General features: G+C 46.5%; 1 protein-coding gene across 6 annotated transcripts in view; it reads right to left on the bottom strand.

Moving 5' to 3' along the window:
• The window catches only part of RAP1GAP2 (RAP1 GTPase activating protein 2), a 312617-nt gene that overhangs the window by 120581 nt on the left and 170156 nt on the right, over positions 1 to 21880 (bottom strand). For all 6 annotated transcript variants that reach the window (XM_055000969.1, XM_055000968.1, XM_055000967.1 and 3 more), the window contains one exon: positions 20419 to 20502. In XM_055000969.1, the coding sequence (XP_054856944.1) occupies positions 20419 to 20502 (84 nt within the window). The remainder of the gene's footprint in view (positions 1 to 20418; positions 20503 to 21880) is intronic.

Here is a 21880-nt window from a genome sequence, read left to right as displayed (position 1 = left end):
ATTTGTGATATCACGATGCATTGCTAGGAAGAAAGACACATCATAGTCTGAGAGGAAATACAAGGTCATAAACACTGGAGTCCAACAGATAACCACCTGTGAAAGCCTGAGAAACAGTTAGAACACTAGCAAAAGGAAATTGAGTTACACCAAGATCATGTTTACAACAATTGGACTAAGCGTCAGAATTAGAATCAAAATTGGCATGGATGAATGGGTACAGACATACATGACATTAACAGCTGGTCTGATTCAACGTGACTACTTTTCTGTCCTTAAGCAGCAGCAGCAGCAGGGGATGCTTCTGAATGGGGAAAAGGCCCCTCCTCAATGACACTGCTCCAAGGAAATGTGGAGATAGCTGTTTTTCAGTAAAATTTTTATAAAACAGGCAATCTGATTACAGATATTGTATCCCACAAGCATTCTGATCCTTAATTTCTGCACAAAGGCTTGAAGAAACCAATGTCCTTTAAGACTTTTCTTATAACCACGCAAGAATTGCTTGCAGCGACTACAGAGCTTGGGTTTAAATGGCCCAACATGTGGTTTAAATCACACAAAAATGTGGGAGGGGGCTGACCCTTTCTTGTGGATTTGGCCCTGCATCGATGGCACTAATTCTAAGGAAGGTTCATGTGGTCGGGTTACAGAAAAATGACTCCCACATTGCTGGGACAAGAAGACTTTTGTGACATGGGACAATTCTAGCTCTGGCAAGATTCAGACAGTCCATTCTAGAAGGACCTGAACAAAAGAAACCAGTTGAGGACCAATGACATCTAACATCCAAAGAAACCCTTCTGGATCAGATCATCTTCTCTAGCATCTTGTTTCTCACAGTGGCCACCACATGCCTACACAAAATTCACAAGAAGGCAAGAACCCGCTGTTGTTAGCTGTCAGACCTGCCCTCACAATATTAAGAAGACTTATGAATATGGCTAAGCCATAAACCCCTTCTCTTCATGTATTTCAAACACAAAATACTGCCCAAGCAGGCAGAAATATGGAAGCCAGATCCTGTCTGGGAGACAGAATGTTGCTAGCATGTGAGATGTCAGGCAAGGCCGGCTTTTAGCCCCCATGTCCTGGAGCAAAATCAAAAAGAGTCCAGTAGCACCTTTAAGACTAAACAACTTTATTGTAGCATAAGCTTTCGAGAATCACAGTTCTCTTCATCAGATGCATGGAGGGCAAGAAGAAACTGGTCAGATATATAGGTGGAGAGGGGAGGGCGGAGTAGATGCAAACAGTAGCTTCTGATATGGAGATCAGTTTGCTTCTGTTAAGGAAGTCAGTTACTTCTGATAATGAGATAACCATTCATAGTCTCTATTCAATCCCAGCTTGACTGAGTCAAATTTACATATGAATTCCAATTCAGCAGCTTCCCGTTGGAAGATGTCCTGGAGATGTGCAAAGATCCTAAGACAACAGGGTCTTCTCAGAGTTCCTGATTAATCACCGCAACACACCCTACCAATCTTCTCTATATCTTTCTCTCCTTCAAACTCACTAAACAACTTATCTTTTACCCCCATTTTCACCTATCTATTAACGTACTTCATTTATATACTGCCTTTCTTCACAATGGGGACTCAAAACCGCTTACATCATTCTCCTTGCCTCCATATTATCCTCACAACACTGATAGGTGTGTGTGTGACTGGATCAAAGTCACCCATTCCAGTGAGGCAATTTGAACCTGAGTCTCCCAGATCGTACTCTGAAACTCTAACTACTACACTGCACTATTTTTGGGGGGGCTGCTGTTGAACAGTAGCAAGCAGCCAGGCCTATGAGTCATGCAAGTCATGTGGAATGAAGTTGACCAGTGGTTGTTTCTGGGCCTGGCCCCAATAAATCTTCTCTCAAAGGCCAAAACAGCCCTGGAAAAGGCCTTGCTCCCTCCCCCTCCCCTTGCCTTTTACTTACAGAAACCAAGACTGGAATTCTGGCTAAACTGTTATAGTTGTGTAGCAATAGCCACAGAGGGCATCTGATTAAAACTACAGGAGCTCCTTTTATCATTTTGGGTCTTTTAAAAATCACCAACACATTTTTTTTAATGATTTCAGATTTTTCTGTAAACCTGGAACATTTTTCAGGTATGTAGGAAGATCTGTCTTATTCATTCATGGCTCAAGTCTCTGGATTTAACTATCCTCAAATCTGGGCCACTTGGCTATTAGTATATAAAATAAGGTTCCCTCTGCCGGTACATCACTTCTAGGGTACAACCAGAATTCTGCAATTGCTAGAGCTACCCATTGTCACTTCTGGGTTGTACCTTGGAACTGATATGCTGGTAACTAGGCAAGACCCTTATTTTTATTTATTTTTCTCCCAGTACTGCAGGCAACAGAAAAAAATTACTTGAAGATTGCCCACCAAATGGTAAGCCTGGTATTTATCTAGGTGAGGGGTGGTGAATTTACAGAACTGGCTGCCTGTCTGGTGGAGGGTCTGAAAAGAGTGGGGAGGGGCCGCTATGTATATTTGGGTCAGGGCTGTGACTGTCCTGAACTGCATGTGTAGCCTAGAACCTATGAAGGTGGTTTATGGTGGGTGTCAGTGTACAAGAGCTAGTTTGGTATAGTGGTTAAGAGCTCAAGACTCTAATCTGGAGAGCCGGGTTTGATTCCCCACTCCTCCACTTGAAGCCAGCTGCGTGATCTTGGAGGTGGGCTGGTCACAGTTCTCTGGAGCTCTCTCAGCCCCACTCACCTCACAGGGTGTTTCTTGTGGGGATAATAATGACATACTTTGTAAACCGTTCTGAGTGGGCATTAAGTTGTCCTGAAGGGTGGTATATAAATCGAATGTTGTTGTTGTACTTATTATTACAAGGTGGTCACAAAAGAGTGATTTATTTGTCAATAAAACTACAGCTACAAGGACAACATAAGCTTCCAGTACACTCTCATCTGAAGTAGGTATGCCCTACAACTGGAACATCTCATGCTCAGAGAAGAGGGGAAAGCGTAACAATATGAAATAACAAACAGGGGACCTATGAAGCTCCCAGGGAGGGAATCCCACACCCCTCTCTTCCTAGCCCTTTCTCTCTTCTACCCACCTGCTTTCCACCCTTTCTTTTCTATCACCTCACCTCTAGTTTGTGATCCACCTTCTAGGGCTATGTTCAGAACTTGTTAATATTTATAATATTGATAATAGATTGAGTGATGGGGTACTGTTATTTTACAGACTTATTTACTCACTTAATTTATACCCCAGCTTTCTTCCCAGTGGGGACTCAAAGGAGTTTACATGGGCAGGCAGGGCAAAACAAATTTTGTGGGGACCGAGGCCCATTCCATGTCATGTCTGTCCCCCACAACCATTCCATTGCTCTCTGTACTGAGCCATTACCCTGTGTTTTGACCATTGTGCTGCGTACTGAGCCATTTACTCTTTGTCTTAACCAATGTGCATCTGTTTAACTTTTGCTTCTACAGCTTCCGTTTCTTCAGGGTCTGGGAACACAGCTGGCTTATCTTGAGTTGGAGGCTCACCGCTCTGGCCTTGAGACATCTACACTATTATTGTTCACATTGCTGTTGATACTATACTCTGTGGTCTAGATGGGAGGGGGAGCAGGGAGTGGGTATTTAGAATCCGTACTGTATTCAAGTTGCTATTCTTAACAAAGGACCTGTGTACAGCCAGAGGCCTTTTTATTGCTTCTGATTATCCTATGGACATATATATGGCAAAGCCTGAATTTCTGAATAAAACCATTTACTCATGAGCTTGTATTTCTTGCTGCAATGGTCCAGAGTCTGGTGCACCATATCCTGTCATCCATAGTCTGACATATTGTTAAGAATCATCCTTTCTTCTGGATCTGTAACCCTGGGAGGATGGCTACCGGCTTCCTGTTGACAGAGCCGACCGATCTTGGATTAATAGAGCCAGAGGGCCCGACCACCCACCCAGCCCCGCACCTGGGAACCGGTGCAACAGCTGGAAAGACTCCTATGGAGCTGGGCGTGATCCCTCAGAGAGGGGTCACCCATCTTGCGTGGACAACTTTACCTACCCCCAGGCAATGGGCACCCTGGACCCGGAAAGAGAAGAAGAGGCAGAGAGGAACTCTGGTTGTTGTGGGTTTTCCGGGCTGTATTGCCGTGGTCTTGGCATTGTAGTTCCTGATGTTTCGCCAGCAGCTGTGGCTGGCATCTTCAGAGGTGTAGCACCAAAAGACCGTGTCACGAGGAACTCTGTTTGGCTGCTGCCCTAGTGGAACGGGGCCACCCAGTGTCCTGGAGTCATGCCAGACTCCCATCCCTGAGACTGATCCGGGGAGGGTGCCCATGGGGGAATATTTGTGTGGAACATTTCACCACCCCTCTGAGGGGGATGGGGCGAGCATAACCACTGATGTACAAGGGTTGTGGTGGGATGATGAATCAGGACACTATGTGATTTCTCCCGCCCGATATGAGAGTTCTTCGCCCTGAGGCTTGGACGCCCCTCTGGATTTCCCTCCAGATGCTGGGATGGCATCACGTATGGATTACCAGAGGTGGAAAAGCATCTGCCAGAGGAGTTTATTCCTGGCACGGGACTCGTCGGGGCTGGAGGCCACGTCGGAGGTGTGAGGGGGAGATCGTTTGGATGACCTCACTGAACAGATCCAGTGTGACGTGTGACGTATTGGTGTTAACAGGGCTTACTAGGGGCTGGATGAGAGGTGCAGCAGATGCCCCACATACCCTAGCCGCCAAGAATTTACCAGTGATAGGGGACCCTGGATTACCCCCAGGTGATGTGGGAATGCATGCGACGGGAGTTGCAACTCAACTAAGTAACCAGAATCAGGGCCAGCTGTCATCCATGCTACAACAGGATGTAGCACAAACGGTGTTTCTGGATGTACAGTTTTAGGGGATCGCGGGATGAACCCCTGGACTAGTGGACGGTGCTGGAGAGGACAACCTAAGCTCCCAGGGGTCGAGTGATTACCAGGCTGGGCTGGGAATCCCAAGTGGGGGCCAGACACCACAAGACCTCGGAAATTCGACAAACTTTCCCTGGGAGGAATTTGCTCTTGCTTGGAAGTTACAGCATGAATGGGAAAGGAATATCCTCCAGTACTCTCAAAGGCCATCAGGCTCACCGGAGGCCTCAGTGATGGGGCAGAGTGACTGGAGAAGAGGAAAATAATTACCAAACACTTGAGGCTCAAGTGGCTTGGATGAGAGGGGAGCTGGTGCAGGCGGCCCATCTAATAGACGATGAGTCGACCAGTGAGGCCGTAGGTCCCAGAGGAGCCGGAGAGGGCTCAGCAGATGGGTCAGGACTCAGTAAACATTGTGGGACCCATGCTTGGAGAAGGGCCTGTGTTGATACCCCCTGAGCATTTTTCACGGTCGCTCGTGAGTGTTCTGCCTAACCAACCTTGGATGGATTTTCCAGCGGCTACGAGGAGGGGGAGAATGTCCCAACCGAGTCAACCATGGAGAGCCCCTATGATTGGTCCTGTAGGAACTGGAGTGCAATAGGGTCCATTGCCAGCGAGACCTCCTAGACTATCAGGACAGTTACCAGGGTACATGCCTGTTGTCGTCCCAGGGGCCACAGAAAGGCAAATGAGGTACCCCCATCCAGGAGGCCCAGGAGTTCCAGTGCCAGCCTTTCACCCTCAGCATGGGGGAATGCTGCGGGATGCGCCGAGAGGTTACGCCAATGGAACTCAGCAGTTACCCGTCCTGGGAACGGGTCAGGCTCACAACCTGCCCCTTGGAGGGGCCCTCGTTTATCAGGCAGTGGAGTACCAGGAACCAAGAGCTCCCACGGCGGGACTGCCACAGGGATGGATCAAGCTAGAATCCACATTCGATGGAGACCCAAGGAACCTGGGATTTTTTATAGTGCAAGCTATGGAATTCTTCAACGATTGGGGACATTTGTTTCTGTTGGAATACAGTTGGGTAAATCATTTAGGAGCCCAAAAAGCAGTGGCAGAATGGTAGGTAACTTTGCACGCCACGGGAGCGCCTGAGCTGTATGACTTAAATGCTTTTGTATAGCGCTAAGAGCTCAGTTTGAAGACCCATTGGAAGGGGAAAGGGCGAGAACCAAGCTCAGGGCCATCCGGCAGGGAACCAGGCCCGTGAGAGAATATGCCACTGAATTCCGGCAATTAGCCACTAAGTGTCCGGACTATCATGAGGAAGTCAAAACTAAGTTATTCCAGAACAGAATGAATACCAACCTGTTAGACTGGTCACTGATGCAGGACAACCCGCCAACTTTATTGGGTTGGATCCAACTGGCGTGTGAGGTCAAAAACAGAACGCAAGTAGTGAAACTGGTGAAAATGCAGCAACTTGCGGGGGTGAAGTGGCCATCTCCTGCTATAGATAGGGGATGAGCGCAGCTGGGGCCACGGGCCCTCGTCCCAGGAGCTGGGAGGGATTTAAGAGACCTAAGATGGAGGCAAGGACTATGCCAACAGTGTGGGGGTATTGGACATTTTGCCGCACAATGTCCCCTGGGGCAACTGCAGGAGGAGAGAGGCCAGAAGGTACAGAAAGCCACCCTAGCCCCTAAACTGCTGGATCAGAAGTTCCCTCCAAAACGTGGGCGACCTGAAACCAGCTTGGAAGCTGAGGAGAATCCCAGGGAAAGGGAGGAACCCGCCGCCGAGGAGGAATTGTACCCACTGCTGGACAGATATGCCATGAAAAGGTCCTGATGGCAGGTCACTAAAGAGCCTACACCACCAAAGGTGAGGGAAAGAGGAGCCATACTCTTTATGCCAGTGATGTTAGTGAATGCATGTGAGGGTGCAAGCTCTAATAAATTCCGGATGCTCCCGCGATTTAATATCACCAGCCTTGGTTAACGGTATAGGCTTGGAAACAGTAGAACTGAAAGACCCTATAGTATGCGTGCAAATGAATGGGTTTAATATGAATCTAGCACCCTACAAAACTGAACCTACCCCTATGGGCAAGGGGGATCATTGGGAAAACCGAACATATATAGTCAGCAATGTAGTTAAGTATCCCTTGGTTCTGGAAAGCTGCTGGCTATGGGACCATGACCCGTATATTAAATGGTCTACTGGAATGGTAGTCTTTAAAGGAGATTGTTGTGCCAAACATGCATGGACTAAAGTCTGGGGCAGGGAGGCGCCCTCCCCATTAGAGGCTGTGTTGTTGACCTCAGAGGAAGAGAAAGCCATTCCCTTTGAGTACCGAGATTTAAAGCAAGTGTTTGATGAAAAAGAAGCTGATGAGCTTCCAGCTTATAGAGGCACGGACTGTGCTATTGAATTCATTCCAGGGGAAAAGTTGCCCAAGGGGAAATTGTACTCTATGAGCTCAGATGAAAGAAAAGAAGTGAGGAATTTTATTGACAAGAATTTGGAGTGAGGATTCATCCAACCAGCCAGTTCCCCCCCATGCGGCGCCTGTGTTATTTCACAAAAAGAAAGATGGGAGGCTGAGGTTGTGTACTGACTTTCGAGGAATAAATGCTATCTCTATGTCAAATGCATACCTCCTCCCATTAATAAGAGACTTGCTCAGTGTGGTGGCACAAGGCAAGCTCTTTTCAAAGTTGGACTTAAAAAGATGCTTATTTCTGAGTACGAATAGGAGAGCGGGATGAATGGAAAACCGCATTCAACACTCCATTAGGACAATTTGAGTATCTTGTAATGCCCTTCGGGTTGAAAGGGGCCCCAGGTGTATATATGAACCTGACCAATGAGGTACTACATGAATACCTGTACAAAGGGGTGGTTGTTTATTTAGATGATGTGCTAATCTGTTCGGCTGATAAGGAAGCACATGTGAAATTGGTCAGAAAAGTGTTAGCTGCCTTAATGAAACACAAGCTGCCAGTAAAATTGTCTAAGTGTGAGTTCCACAAAGAGGAGCTGGATTTCTTGGGGTTCCGGGTCTCACACAAAGGGCGGAAAACGGATCCGGCAAAAATCCAAGCAGTAATGGGGTGGGAGGCTCCCCCAATGAGAAGGCAGTTACAGTCCTTTTTAGGGTTTGCTAATTTTTACCGTCCCTTCATCAAGAACTTTGCACAAATTGCCCTTCCCTTAACAGACTTATTGAAAACAAAAGGGAAAGGACTGCAAGGGAAAAATCCCAGTGCGAAATTAAACTGGGCTAGTGAGAGCCAAGGGGCGTTTGAAAGTCTGAAACAGAGGTTTGTTTCTGAGCCGGTGCTACAACACCCAGATGAGAACCATAAATTTGTGGTGCAAGTGAATGCGAGCGACACTGCCGTGGGCGGGGTGCTCTTACAGCCCGATGATGGGGGGGAACTACACCCATGCGCATACTTGTCTAAAAAGTTCTCAGAAATGGAACGCAATTGGAGCGTATGGGAGAAAGACTCTTTTGCTGTCAAATTAGCTCTCACCACTTGGAGACAGTGGTTGGAAGGGGCCAAAATACCTTTTGAAGTATGGACTGATCATAAAAACTTAGAGGCCCTACGTACCCCACGGAAGCTAAATGCTAAGTAATTGCGGTGGGCGGAATTCTCTAAATTCAACTTCACGTTGAGATACTTCCTGAGGCGATTGAATTTCTTTGTGGATGCCCTTTCATGCATGCCCCAACATGACAGTCAGAGGGAGGAGATAATTGATACAGTTTTTTCACCAGCCCAACTGGGAGGGGCAGTGACTACTCACAGCCAGGTAGCGAAAATGCAAATCACCCCGGAACTTGATCTCTCAGAGTGGAGAGAAAGAGTAAAAGCAGAAACTGAAAAGGAAGGGGGGAGTGTGCCCAAAGCCAAACTGAAGCAAGCGGAAAATGGCAGCTGGCACTGAGGGAGTAAACTTTACATCCCACACAGCTTAAGAAAGGAAATCTTGCAACAATGCCATGACTCAAATCTTGCTGGCCATTTCGGCTACCTGAAGACTCTTCATTTAGAACAAAGGCAGTTTTGGTGGCCAAATATGAGAAAGGATATCTCTCAATATGTGTCGTCTTGCCCAATGTGTGTAATGGGAAAGACTAGGAGGGGAAAAACCCTGGGACTATTGCAACCTTTGGAGACTCCCCCTAGATGGTGGGCAGTGATTTCAATGGATTTTATCACTGACCTGCCTTCTTCGAAGGGATACACCATTATTTTAGTGGTGGTGGACCTATTTTCTAAACAAGCGCATTTTATTCCATGTACTACTATTCCCACCACTAAAAAGTTAGCAAGCCTATTTATGAAACATATCGTCAGGTTGCACTTGTTCCCTACTAAGGTGATCTCAGATAGAGGAGTACAGTTCGTTGCCAACTTTTGGCGGGAGCTTCTCAAAGTTGCTGGATTTGAGCAGGGAATAAGCTCTGTTCATCATCCTCAAACAGATGGGCAAACTGAACGCACAAACCAAGTGTTGGAACAGTTCCTATGATGCTACATTAATTATCAAGAAGATAATTGGGTGGATTTCATTTATTTCGCCGAATACACATACAACAATTCGGTCCATAGCTCTACAGGGGCTTCACCTTTCAAAGTAGCTCAAGGATATGAGGGGGATGCCCTACCTTTTGCTACAACCTCTGACTCCCAAAGGCCTGGAGACTTGGGAGAATGGTGGACTAAGTTGACTTCCCAGTGGGAAATAATACGGGAGACTCTAAAGAAAGCAAAAGAGGACTATAAAATGTTTGCTGACAGAAAACGATCAGAATAATGGAAGCTGCAACCAGGAGATATGGTGTACATCTCCACCAAGAACATTAAGAGAGAATAACCCAGTAAGAAACTGGGACTCAAATACTTAGGACCTTTTCCTGTTAAGAGAGTAATCAATGATGTAACTGTAGAAGTAGAGCTTCCAAAGAATCTGAGACAAATCCACTCAATGTTTCATTTCAGCCTATTAAAGAAAGCTCCATCACCGGATGAGTGGCATCCAGAAAGGGGAGTTCCACATCCTACCCTGGTGAATGGTCAAATCCGCTATGAGGTGGAAGAAATTCTGGACTCTAAGATCAAACATAGAAAACTTTATTATTGGATCAGGTGGAAAGACTTTGATGAATCTTTCTGGGAATGGGTGGAGTAATTTAATGTTAATGCTCCAAGACTAGTTTCAAAATTCCACAAGCATTATCCTGACAAACCAGGGCCGGAGCCCTAAGAAGAGAGTTTATTTTTGGGGAGGCAGAAATGTCATGTCTGTCCCCCACAGCCATTCCATTGCTCTCTGTACTGAGCCATTACTCTTTGTCTTGACCAATGTGCATCTGTTTAACTTTTGCTTCTACAGCTGTACTGAGCCTGTGTTTTGACCATTGAGCTGTGTACTGAGCCATTACTCTTTGTCTTGACCAATGTGCATCTGTTTAACTTTTGCTTCTACAGCTTCCGTTTCTTCAGGATCTGGGAACGCGGCTGGCTTATCTTGAGTTGGAGGCGCACCGATCTGGCTTTGAGACATCTACGCTATTATTGTTCACATTGCTGTTGATACTATACTCTGTGGTCTAGATGGGAGGGGAAGCAAGGAGTGGGTAATTAGAATCAGTACTGTATTCAAGTTGCTATTCTTAACAAAGGACCTGTGTACAGCCAGAGGCCTTTTTATTGCTTCTGATTATCCTATGGACATATATATGGCAAAGCCTGAATTTCTGAATAAAACCATTTACTCAAGAGCTTGTATTTCTTGCTGCAGTGGTCCAGAGTCTGGTGCACCATATCCTGTCATCCATAGTCTGACATTCTGTGTGGCACATTTTAAGCCAGCAATGCTAAGCATTCATGCCACTCGGTGCTGAAATGGCTTGGGGTCCCACCATTCTGCACTGCACGACCTTGAAGCAATTTGGTGTCTGCTGATAAGTTGAGATGGAGCCGCAGTTTGTGGGGGCTGGAGCTGACATTAATTTTTTTTAAAAAAATTCACGTGTCATGACATTGCAAAGTTGAAACCCATCCCCCCCATTCCTATATTTGCTGATTGGGCTGTCCCATGCCCACTGGAGAGGCAATTGGTGGCAGAATTTCTTTTCATGTTTGTTGTACTCTCATTTTTTTAAAGCCAAGCCAGGAAAGGGTTTAAATGCTGCTGCTTCATTCCCTCCCGGCAGCTTCCCTTCTGCTTTATTTCTTAAATGGCATTAGAAACCTCAAACATGCCTGGAGGGAGGGAGGGAAAAGCAGCCAGTAACATTAGAACTTGCTCCTGGCTTTGGAAATAAATAAATGAGAGTGTGTGCATACCCAGGAGGAAGGAAGCAAGTGGAGAAGCAGCCTTATGACCCTTACCTCGCTTTACTGATAAAAATGGTGGACAAGGAGTTCAAAGAGCTGAGGAGGGTGGGAGTGGTTGCTGACAGACAGCCCAACCAGTTCCTGGTGGAAAGGAAGAGGGGGGCACCAGAAGCAGAACAGGAGTTTTGGATTCTACAGGCCAGCAGCAGCTTTAAAAAAATTGTGGAATATGTGCAGGGGAAAAAATGGGGAATAGACAGACTGGCCAGCCCCCAAAGGGGGCTGTGAGAGAAATATTGCACAGCTGCAGGCCAGCCACCGGAAAGACTTTTCAAGCTCTTAGACACTAGAGGGAGCTCTTGCCCCGCAACACGCATGCGCGTCGTTTCCCGCCTCGTGCCGTGTTGCTGGGCGGAGCAATCCCTCTTCCCTCAGTTCCTCCAAAGCTGCCGCAAGCTAGCTGTTCGCTAAGACTCACAGTGGGGTAGGAGGGAGGGAATGTGTGCCTGCATGAAGACCCAGACGAACAACAGCTACAGGCAAGTGAAACACTGTTTTCGTCTTCGGTCTTCAATGCAGTCCCACATTGGGAGTATAACAAGCTACTCACCAATGGGAGAGGGTGTGAGTCTCCTAGGAGAACAATGAGTGCAGAACAGCAGTCCCCACAGCCGTCTCTCTTCTAGCGTTTACGAGTAGTGGCGAATGAACGTGTCTGCGGAAGACCACGTCGCGGCCTGACAGATGTCCCGAAGGGGAGTTCCTTTGACGAATGCTGCAGAGGAAGACTGTGCCCTGGTAGAGTGGGCCCTGATAGACACGGGGCATGGAATTTTAGCTGCTACGTAACTGCGCCTGATAGCTGCCACAATCCACCTGGAAAGGGACTGGCTGGCAACCCTCTGTCCCTTACGAGGGCCTGAATAGTAGATAAATAGAGCCCTGGTCTTTCTAAAGGATTTTGTCCTGTTCAAGTAATATAATAAAGCTCTCTTGACATCTAACTTATGTAGAGTGCGTTCTGACTCACAGGTCGGTTTAGGAAACAAGACAGGGAGAGCGACCTGCTGCAAATGGAATTTGGAGACCACTTTGGGAAGGAATTGAATACTAGGGTAAAGGAGAACCTTCTCCTCAAAAAACTGTAGGAAGGGAGGGTCCACTCGAAGTGCCGTAAGTTTGCCCACCTGTCTTAAGGAGGTGACAGCCACCAAAAGGGCTACCTTCCACGAGAGGAAGGCTACAACTAGCCAGGGGTTCAAAGGGTGGTAACATAAAGCGACTCAAAATAAGAGAGAGACTCCACTGAGGCACAGGGAGAGTCCTCGGAGGAAAGGTGTTTCTAACACCCTTCAAAAACTGTTTAGAAGCTTGGTGGGAGAATAGGGTCCTACCATCCACAGGTTCATGAAACGCAGAGATGGCTGCAAGGTGAACCTTAATGGATGAAGCTGATAACCCTGCTTTCAGGAGGGATACTAGATAATCAAGTACTAACGGAAATGGGCATGAAATGGGGGAGCATCCCTTATCTGCTATCCAGGTAGAAAATCTAGACCACTTCTGCGAGTAGGACAAACGAGTGGACGGTTTGCGGGCATTTAAGATGATATCCCGTACCTCTTGAGAAAGGGAGCAGCCTAGGGAAACAGGAGCCATGCTGTAAGCCTTAGGGAAGCAGCATTGTGGTGAAGTACCAACCCCCTGTGGAGGAGGTCCGGTACATCCGGCAGGCATATGTGCTTGCCCTTGGACAAGTCCCATAGGGTCGACAACCAATCCCTGCTTGGCCAGAAGGGGGCGATGAGAATACAGTGGGTTCTGTACCGTTTGATTTTTCCCAGTACCCTGGGAATCAGTGGAATCGGTGGGAAGGCATAGAATAGCCCCCCCTCCCACGGGATTTGGAAAGCGTCCCCCAGGGAAAGGGGGTCTGACCCCGCTATGGAACAGAAGGCCCTGGCTTTTGCATTGAGCGCAGTTGTGAAGAGGTCTATAGTTGGAGTCCCCCAACACTGGAATATCCTGCGTAGATAGGCAGGACTGATTGCCCATTCATGATGAGGCTGAAATGTCCTGCTTAGGTAGTCTGCCCTGTTGTTCCTGACTCCCTCTATGTGGATTGCTTGTGGCGAGATGTTGTGATCTATAGCCCAGTGCCAGAGCAGCGATGCCTCTGAACAGAGCGTCAAAGAAGCTGTCCCTCCCTGTCTGTTCAGATAACAGAGAGCGGTAGTGTTGTCCTTGTCAGGTTCTGATTGTGTTTAAGCTAAAGAGACTCCATTTTAATCTTGTCAGTGTATTAAGTGTTTCTTTTGCAGGTGAGAAGCCTGTTGCTGGAAGCTTACAGAGAGAGGAGGAATGTTGTGTCTACATATATCTGCCTGTCCAACACCCTTGAGAAACTTTCACTTTCTCACCCTCGGGCCGTTTGTTTTGGGAACTGTGGGGGAGGATGGGGCCTGCAGGGAACTGCTTATTCTGTACCTCATCCTTTGCTTGGCATTCGTAACAATTTCCTAGTTCAGCTAAGATCCGTGTATCTTGGAATGTGTACTCTATTGTTTGTTTATCTCCAGTAAAGCCTTTTGAAATCAATGGACTTTTGTCTTATTGCAAGAGGCAAGCTGAGTTGCAACTTTTAGCAAGCCACAGTCTGACAGTCCTTTTGGACCTGCACCATCTTGTTTCAGAGGAGATCTGCGAAAGAGATAAAGGAAAAGCAAATCGCTCTTAGCTCTAAAACATTGATATGCATTTTCCTCTCTATGGAGGACCATTCTCCTTGTGCAGAGAGACTGCCACAGTGCGCGCCCCAGTCTGACAGGGAGGCATCAGTGGTAACAGTGATGTCAGGAATCTGTACTCCAAATCGTACCCCGTGGAACAGGTTTGTCTCAGACTGCCACAACATGAGGGATCTAAGAATAGCCCTCGGAATAGAAATTTTTTTGTATTGGGGGTCATTGTTCGGATTAAAAACTCTGAGGAACCAGTTTTGTAGGGGCCTCATAAACAGACGAGCAAAGGGGTATATGGCATCGTGGTGGATGCCATATACCCTAAAAGTCTCTGAATTGAATGTGCAGACTGAAACCTATTGTTGCGTACTCTGGATATCAAGGTTTGAAGCAACCTAACCCTAGAGAGGGGTAAAAAGGCTCTGCCTCTAATCGCATCTAACGTGACCCCAATGAAGTGGATCACTTGTGTAGGAGTAAGGGTATTTTCCAATTTATTATAAGGCCCAAGGAGGACAGCGTCTGAACTGTAAGCGTGATGTGGCTCTGAAGGGCCTCTCGAGATCGTGCCACCAGGAACCAATCATCCAAGTATGGGTAGATGCTACAGCCCTGGGTCCGTAGGTGGGCTACCACTACGGCCATGCACTTCGTAAAAGTGCGGGATGCAGAACTTAAGCCGAAGGGGAGAACAGTGTACTGGAAAACCTCTCCCTTGAAGGAGAACCTGAGATACTTCCTGTGGTCAGGGTGGATTGCTATGTGGAAATAAGCATCCTTTAAATCAAGAACAGTGAACCAGCTGTCTAGTTCTAGGTGCTGTAAGACACGAGAGAGAGTCAGCATTCTGAATTTCTCAACTTTAATAAACATATTAAGGTAATGCAAATCCAGTAAGGGGTGAAGGCCACCATCTTTCTTCTCTACAATAAAGTATCTTGAATAAACTCCAAACAAATAATCCTCCGCAGGCACCCGTTGAATGGCTCCCTTAGAGAGCAGTTCTTCAATGACCGGGGTGAGAACCTCTGCAGGGCATGTCGAAACGTTAGAGGGGAGAGATAACTGGGGAAACTGGGAAAACCTTAAACGGTATCCATCTCGAACCACATGGATAACCCAATTATCTGAAGAGATTATAGCCCAGGCGTGACCAAAATGGGACAACCTGTCCCGGAACAGAGGCTCAGCCTGAGCAGGGGCCGTCAGTCAGAAAAGCTGTTTCTGTCCTTGTGAAGGTTTAGGGGATTGAGTACGCTGTTGACGTGACCTGGTCTTAAAGGGTCTCTTATTACCCCCACAAGGGTAGTTGGAGTAGGATCGTTGCTGATAAGGTTGGTAAGAATACCTCTGACGGTGGGAAGAGAAGGAGCGATTCTGGTAACGATCTTTCTGGGAATACTGCTGTTGATGTTGTTGGGGAGCAATCACTCCTAACGAGTGTGCAGTTTGCTGGTTCTGTTTCATTTGTCTCAATGACTCGTCCGTCCGCTCCGAGAACAAGGAGCTGCCCTCAAATGGAAAATCCTCTATTTTGTTCCTCTTTTCCTGGGGCAAAGCCGTGGCCCGCAGCCAAGTGTGGCGTCTGAGCACTATTGCAGAGGCCATCGTTCTCGCTAAGCAGTCAGCCGAGTGCTCACCTGCAGACATTTGTTGTTTAGACAGCTTGGTGGCCTCCGCCAATAGGGCCTTAATGAAGGTTCTCTTCTCCTCAGAAAGGTCCTGAGTGTAGGTGGACAGGCGGTCCCACAGGAATAGGCTGTATGATCCCATTATGGCCTGCTAATTAGCAATTCTGAACTCCAATGCTGCAGAGGAGTAGATTTTCTTGCCTAGGGAGTCCAGTTTACGGCCTTCCTTGTTGACCGGGGATGAATGAGAGCCGAAATGCTGTCTGGCTTGGATCTCTTCTGTCACCAGAGAGGAGGGACGCGGGTGAGTGAAGAGGAAGCCACAATCCTTCTGTTGTAGTTTGTAACTATTCTCAATTTTCCTCGAAGTTGCAGGGGATGAAGCTGGTTTCTCCCAAATATCACATGCAATGTCCAGAAGGTCTTCTATAGCCGGAAAGGCTACTGAGGCCGGGGAACTGTTGTGAAGAGCCTGGAGAATCTTGCTCTTGAGCTTATGGGTATCAGACGTAATATCCAAGTCTAGAGCCCGAGCCATCCTTAACATTTGTTCAGTAAACAGGCGAGAGTCATCCGACGTAAGAAGGAGGGTAGAGTCCCCCACAGCCTCATCGGGTAACGATTCCGGTACAAGATCTGAAGCCACCTCTGAATGGGAACAAAAATCATCCTCACCCTCCGATTCCGAAGGTGGTGCGTCATGGAGGTGAGATGAGATGGAAGGGGCAATGGATGAATGATACAGAACCGAAGGGTAGCAGGGCGGACCGGTCCCCGCCGACAGCTGAGTAGGTTGTCCTGTGCCCGAAGAGAACATTGGTGCCGATTGTAGCCACGTCAGGAAATCTTGCCAATTAGGAGTTGGCGCAGGTATCAGTGGAGCCAGCCATGCAGTCGATGTGCTTGGAACCAAGGGACATATGCTTGTTAGCTGAGTCTCCTTCAGATCCGCCCGAGGAGTATTGGCTGGAACCGCAGGAACCGGGAATAGGTCTTGTATCGGTTCCGGAGAGATGTGTTGGAAGTCCCCTGAGGGACTACAATCCTCCCAGTCCTGCTGCAACACCGGAGAGGCCGGTGGAGACGAAGTCAAAGGTTCCCACCTTTTATCAGTCTGGTTCCCGCCTTTTATTGGGAGCTGGTTTGCGGTGATGGTGAGAAGAACGGTTAGAGTGCTTAGTCTTGGGCTTCTTGGTCGGGGGATCTTCTTTGTCCCCCTTATCAGCAGAGTGACGCTTTTTGGAATCTGACTTCCTTGGCTCTGAGCCCGATACCGAGGGCGTGGGAGGAACCATAGACTCGACAGGGGTGCTTGAGGGGACTGGCATCGGGTTCCGAGTCGGTTCCGGTGTACTCACCCTCGGAATGGAAGGTGTTTTATTGGAGCATGGTTTAGACTCCTGCTTGGCAGACGGTTTAGCAGCCGGCTTAGCGGAGCCCGTGAGGGCTTGTTCCCAGAGGGCAGCTTTTAGGCGGGCGGCATGATCGCTTCTGGCCTTAGGGGTAAAGCTCTTACATATTTGGCAGGCCCCTACGTTATGCCCCTCACCTAAGCACAATAAGCACAGCTCGTGGCCATCAGAGTGGGTCATTTTAGTCTCACACTGCGAACACTTTTTAAAAAGGGCTTTTTGAGCCATGATGACATCATAATTAGGAGAGCGATAAGAGAAGAACCTTTCACAGCAGGAGTGAGAAAGGAACAGAGGGAAGAGGGATTGCTCCACCCAGCAATACGGCACGAGGCGGGAAACGATGCGCATGCGTGTTGCGGGGCAAGAGCTCCCTCTAGTGTCTAAGAGCTTGAAAAATCTTCCCAGTGGCTGGCCTGCAGGGACTGCGCAGCCACCAGGAATATTATATTCCAATATATTTTATTTAAGTTTTCCCTTTGGTAACGTTCCTAAGCGTCAGGCTCCTTCGTGGTTCTATGTGGCCCTGAGGATAGGAATGGGATATAGCAATGACAGCTACTCTGGGATATAACAAAAACAAAATAAACTTTTATTTTTTCAAGAAGCGTATCGGTTTCATACAAGTAGTTCTCGGTTCTTAAAGTTACTTCATTTAAACTCATTCACACAGATCTCTTCTAAGGCTTCACACACAGTTAGCCTCTTTCTCTAACTCAATATTTCTCTCACAGAAAACTGTTTCTGCTTCCCATGACTCCCTTGCACGTGCAGAACTCTGGAGAACATGGGAAGCAGAATAGATTCTGAAATGCTGTAAAGTGACTGTGCAGAAAACACCAGAGACTAGAGAAGTAGTGCTTTTCAAACCACACTACTTTGTCTGATACCAGAAGTAGTTACCTTTCTTCCCTGGGCCAGCAGGGCTTTTGCATTTTTTAAAAACATCAATATCATATCAACATACCAATTACGACTGAAACAATAGATACAGCAGGTTCTCTGAATTCCCAGCTTTCATTTAAAAAATAGGCAGTCTCTCGCCCCTTCCCTTACAGAGATATAAGGAAAAAGGTGTCTCTTCACAAAGGAAGGAGCTAGAGACTTAACTTTTTAAAATGAAAGCTGGGAATCCAGAGAATCTGCTGCAACATTATTACAGTGGTATGTTGGTATATCAATATGAAAATGACAATTTAAAAAAAGATTGAAAACAAAATCATGAAGGGAAAAAAGAAGGTTGGGGAGGAGTGATTGATGAAGAAATCCTGTTATTGAAAAGTGGGTTTGAGGTGGGTGGAAATGAGAGGGACAAGCAAAAACTGAAATAATAGTAGTAGTAGTAGTAGTAGTAGTAGTAGTAGTAGTAGTAGTAGTAATAGTAGTAACATTTGATTTATATACTGCCGCTCAGGATGACTTAACACCCACTCAGAGTGGTTTACAAAGTATGTTATTATTATCCCCACAACAAAACACTTTGTGAGGTGGGTGGGGCTAAGAGAGCTCCAGAGAACTTGACTAGCCCAAGGTCACACTGCTGGCTTCAAGTGGAGGAGTGGGGAATCAAACACGATTGTCCAGATAAGAGTCCCACACTCTTAACCATTACACAAAACTGTCACCAAAAAGTCAACTCAAAATGGGCTTCCAGAAAAAGAACAGGGTAAAAGTGGTCTAAAAAAACTGGAAAAAAAGCAAAAAACCCACAAAAACCCTCAAGCAAAAACTAAATACATGTTAACCATGGATAGCCTTTAAACAGCAACTAACTGCTTACTTTGGAAAACTATAATTTACAAAGCTTGGAAGGCGTTTGTGCTTTCTGTCTCAAGGGAGTAGCTTCACATATCAAGTACAAGCCGCAGATGGGAAGCTCACACTTTGGCAGCCATGATTCCAATGGGCACCCTAATTGCATTTACATATTTGTTATTTATTCTTTGCACCGTCACCAAACGCAGAGTCCACACTTAAAGCATCATTGTTGTGTGACGTGGGGACAATTTTGGCTTTTGTGCGCTCTGGAAAAACACAAACAGCTCTTTCAAAGTGTTCCTCATTCAACCCAATCCAACCTGCAGGATTTCCTCGTGCACAGAACCAACTGATTTGTTCAAAAAATGATAACCTGGGCAGCTGGTTATGGCTAAAACCTGCATGGGGTGGGAGAGATCCATCTAAACCGATTTTCAATCACACCCTTCGCTTCAAGAGAGTCAGGGCAGGGGACATGCTTCTACCTTCCCTCATTTTATCTTTACAACAATTCTGTGAAATATGTTAGGCTGTCTGGCACAAAGACACCTAGAAAGTTTCGTGAAAGAGTGTATATTTGAACCGAGGTTTCCACAATCCTTGTCTAGCACTCTGTACCATATTGGCTTGCTACAATTCTATCTCTAGGTGTATTTTTTATAACCTGAAATGCAGTTGCAGAGGATGGTGGCCCTCGATGTGGGTTGTAGGATGAAGGTGTGGCAGTCTTTCAGCAGCACCCTTTTCCTTATAAAAATCCACCACCACCCCTCTTGGTAGGGAAAAAAGACTGCCCGCCCTCAAACCCCACTTTTCTCCCCAGTGGGGACCCAAAGCAGCTTACAACATTCACCCCTTCTCCATTTTATCCCCACGACAACAATCCTGTGAGGTACTTAGGCTGAAAGAGAATGAGTGGCCCAAATTCACCCAGTGAGCTTCCACAGCAGAGTGGATTCAAACCTGGATCTCCTAGATCCTAGCCTGACACTCTAATCACTAAACCACACTACCTACGATATGTGCATAGGCAGGCTGATCTACCTTAGAGGGGTGATTCCAATCCACTGAGTGTATTTTTATCCTGCCATTCCTCTAAGCAGCTCAGGGACACACACATGGTTCTCCCTTCCCCAATTTATCTTCACAACAATCCTGTGTGGTGGGTGGGCTGACAGAACAGGACTGGCCCAAAGTCTACCCAGCAAGCTTCAAGCAAACTGGAGGGCTGAAGCCAGCTCTTCCAGGTCCTACTCTCTAACCATTGTACCACACTATCTCCAGTAAGATAAAAAAGGCGAATTATTTTGAAGAGTGGTATGAAATATTATTTATTTATTTAAGATATTCGATGCTGCCTCATCAGAGTCCTGTTCGTAAGCCTGCTAACCTCTACGTGGGGGCAGGACTTCTCCCAGAATTACAACTGCCTTCCAGACCACAGAGATCCATTTGCCTGAAGGAAAAGATGGCTTCTCTGGCTGAGCTCTCTCCCCAAACTCCACCTTCCTTAGGCTTAACTCTCAGTCTCCAGAATTTTGTGATCTATATTAGCAACTCTACCTGCTTGAGGTAGCTTACAATTAAAATACTGTTTATAGTTGTTATTCTTTGTCCCAATATAAATTGGCCATAGATATAAATGGCAGGGCTACTCACTTGCTTAAACTTTTGGTAAATCACGCCAAATTTGAATGTGTTGTTGACCTCATGCTCATCATAGGATACAATCATCTGAGAGGCCTGAAATAGAAAGAACACACAATATATCTTTGATTCCAAAATGAAACCATTTGATATTCATGTTAAATCCACGGCATTTTTCTTCCATTGTGGAATCTGTGATAGTGTATAAGAGGGCATGGTTGTTCTATTGAAATCCATCCACTTGGACCAAGGAAATAGACTTTTACATGTTAGATGTTTGGATGAGGAGAATGTCAGATACCAGGTGTTGGGAAAATCTTATTCTCTGCCAAAGACCCTGTAGAGTTACTGCCAGTCAGAAAAAAACAATACGAAGCTAGATGGTCTCACTCTGTATAATTCTTATGTTTATTGCCCTTCTTGGTCCATCGAAATGGCTGCCTGGGCTGAAAATTAATGGTGAGAATTAAGAGAAGTGATGAGAACAGTCCAACATTGAACAGTCCAACATCCACTCTCCTGCAAGGCTAGCAGCAGAGATTTGACTAAAGAGGCCAGTTCAGCCACATCAGAGGCTTGTTCTTATTAACATTATCCTCATCCAAACATCTAACAGTTTCCTTTAGGAAATCTTCCTACAGCTGCCAAACAAATCGGTGTTTTAATTTTTCTTTCCCACCAGGACTCCTTGGCAACCTCCTGCCTGCAGTGGGCTTATCTAGGCTGAAGTTTGGTTCTCACTCTTTCCTTCTTAAATTGAGGTCAAGGAGAGGCCACAGCACAAAACAAAGGATCTGTTCTCAGGTATAATTACATAGCTGTTCTCTGTGCCCTGCAGGTGCAGCCTCTGTCCCTTAGGGATGTCTCTGTTCCCATTGTCCTTATTTACCAGGAACAGCTTCTAGGACTCCAGTAAATCACTGTTCAGGTTACTTTATCCACTTTTTGTGAGCTGCCTGTTAAAATGTTGATCTTTAGTGTTGTCTAGGGCCAAAGCATCAATTCTGTGAACCCAGGACAAACTTGTGAGGTGCCTCTCACACATACACACATACACTCATACATGCACACTCCATGGTCTCAGAGCACACACGGTCATAAAATAAAACAAAAAAACTATTTTCACTTCTGAAATGACATGAATAGACATGGCATGAGGTTCCCCCAAAATAAAGTTTGAACTATCTGAAGGTTTTTTAAAAAAATTTCCCTTCCTCTAAGGTCCTCTCAACAACCCTGTGAAGGAAATTAGGCTGAGAAAGGATGACTGGCCCAAGGTCCCCCAGCAAGCTTTCGTGATTGGGGGGAGGGGTTCAAGCTTGAGTCTCCCAGCTTGGGGCCCAGCACTCTAACCTCACAACACTCTGTTAACTCTCCTGTCCAAGCCCTTTCCTGAGAAAACTTTTATGGATAACTTGGACTACTGTATTTTGTTTTCTCCTCCTGATCAGTGCATGTTTACTCAGAAGTAAAT

The sequence above is a fragment of the Eublepharis macularius genome, chromosome 17, assembly GCF_028583425.1.
Source record: "Eublepharis macularius isolate TG4126 chromosome 17, MPM_Emac_v1.0, whole genome shotgun sequence".
NCBI classification, from domain to species: Eukaryota; Metazoa; Chordata; class Lepidosauria; order Squamata; family Eublepharidae; genus Eublepharis; species Eublepharis macularius.
The sequence above is the reverse complement of the archived record's forward strand: the minus strand, read 5'-3'. Positions and strand labels throughout refer to the sequence as shown.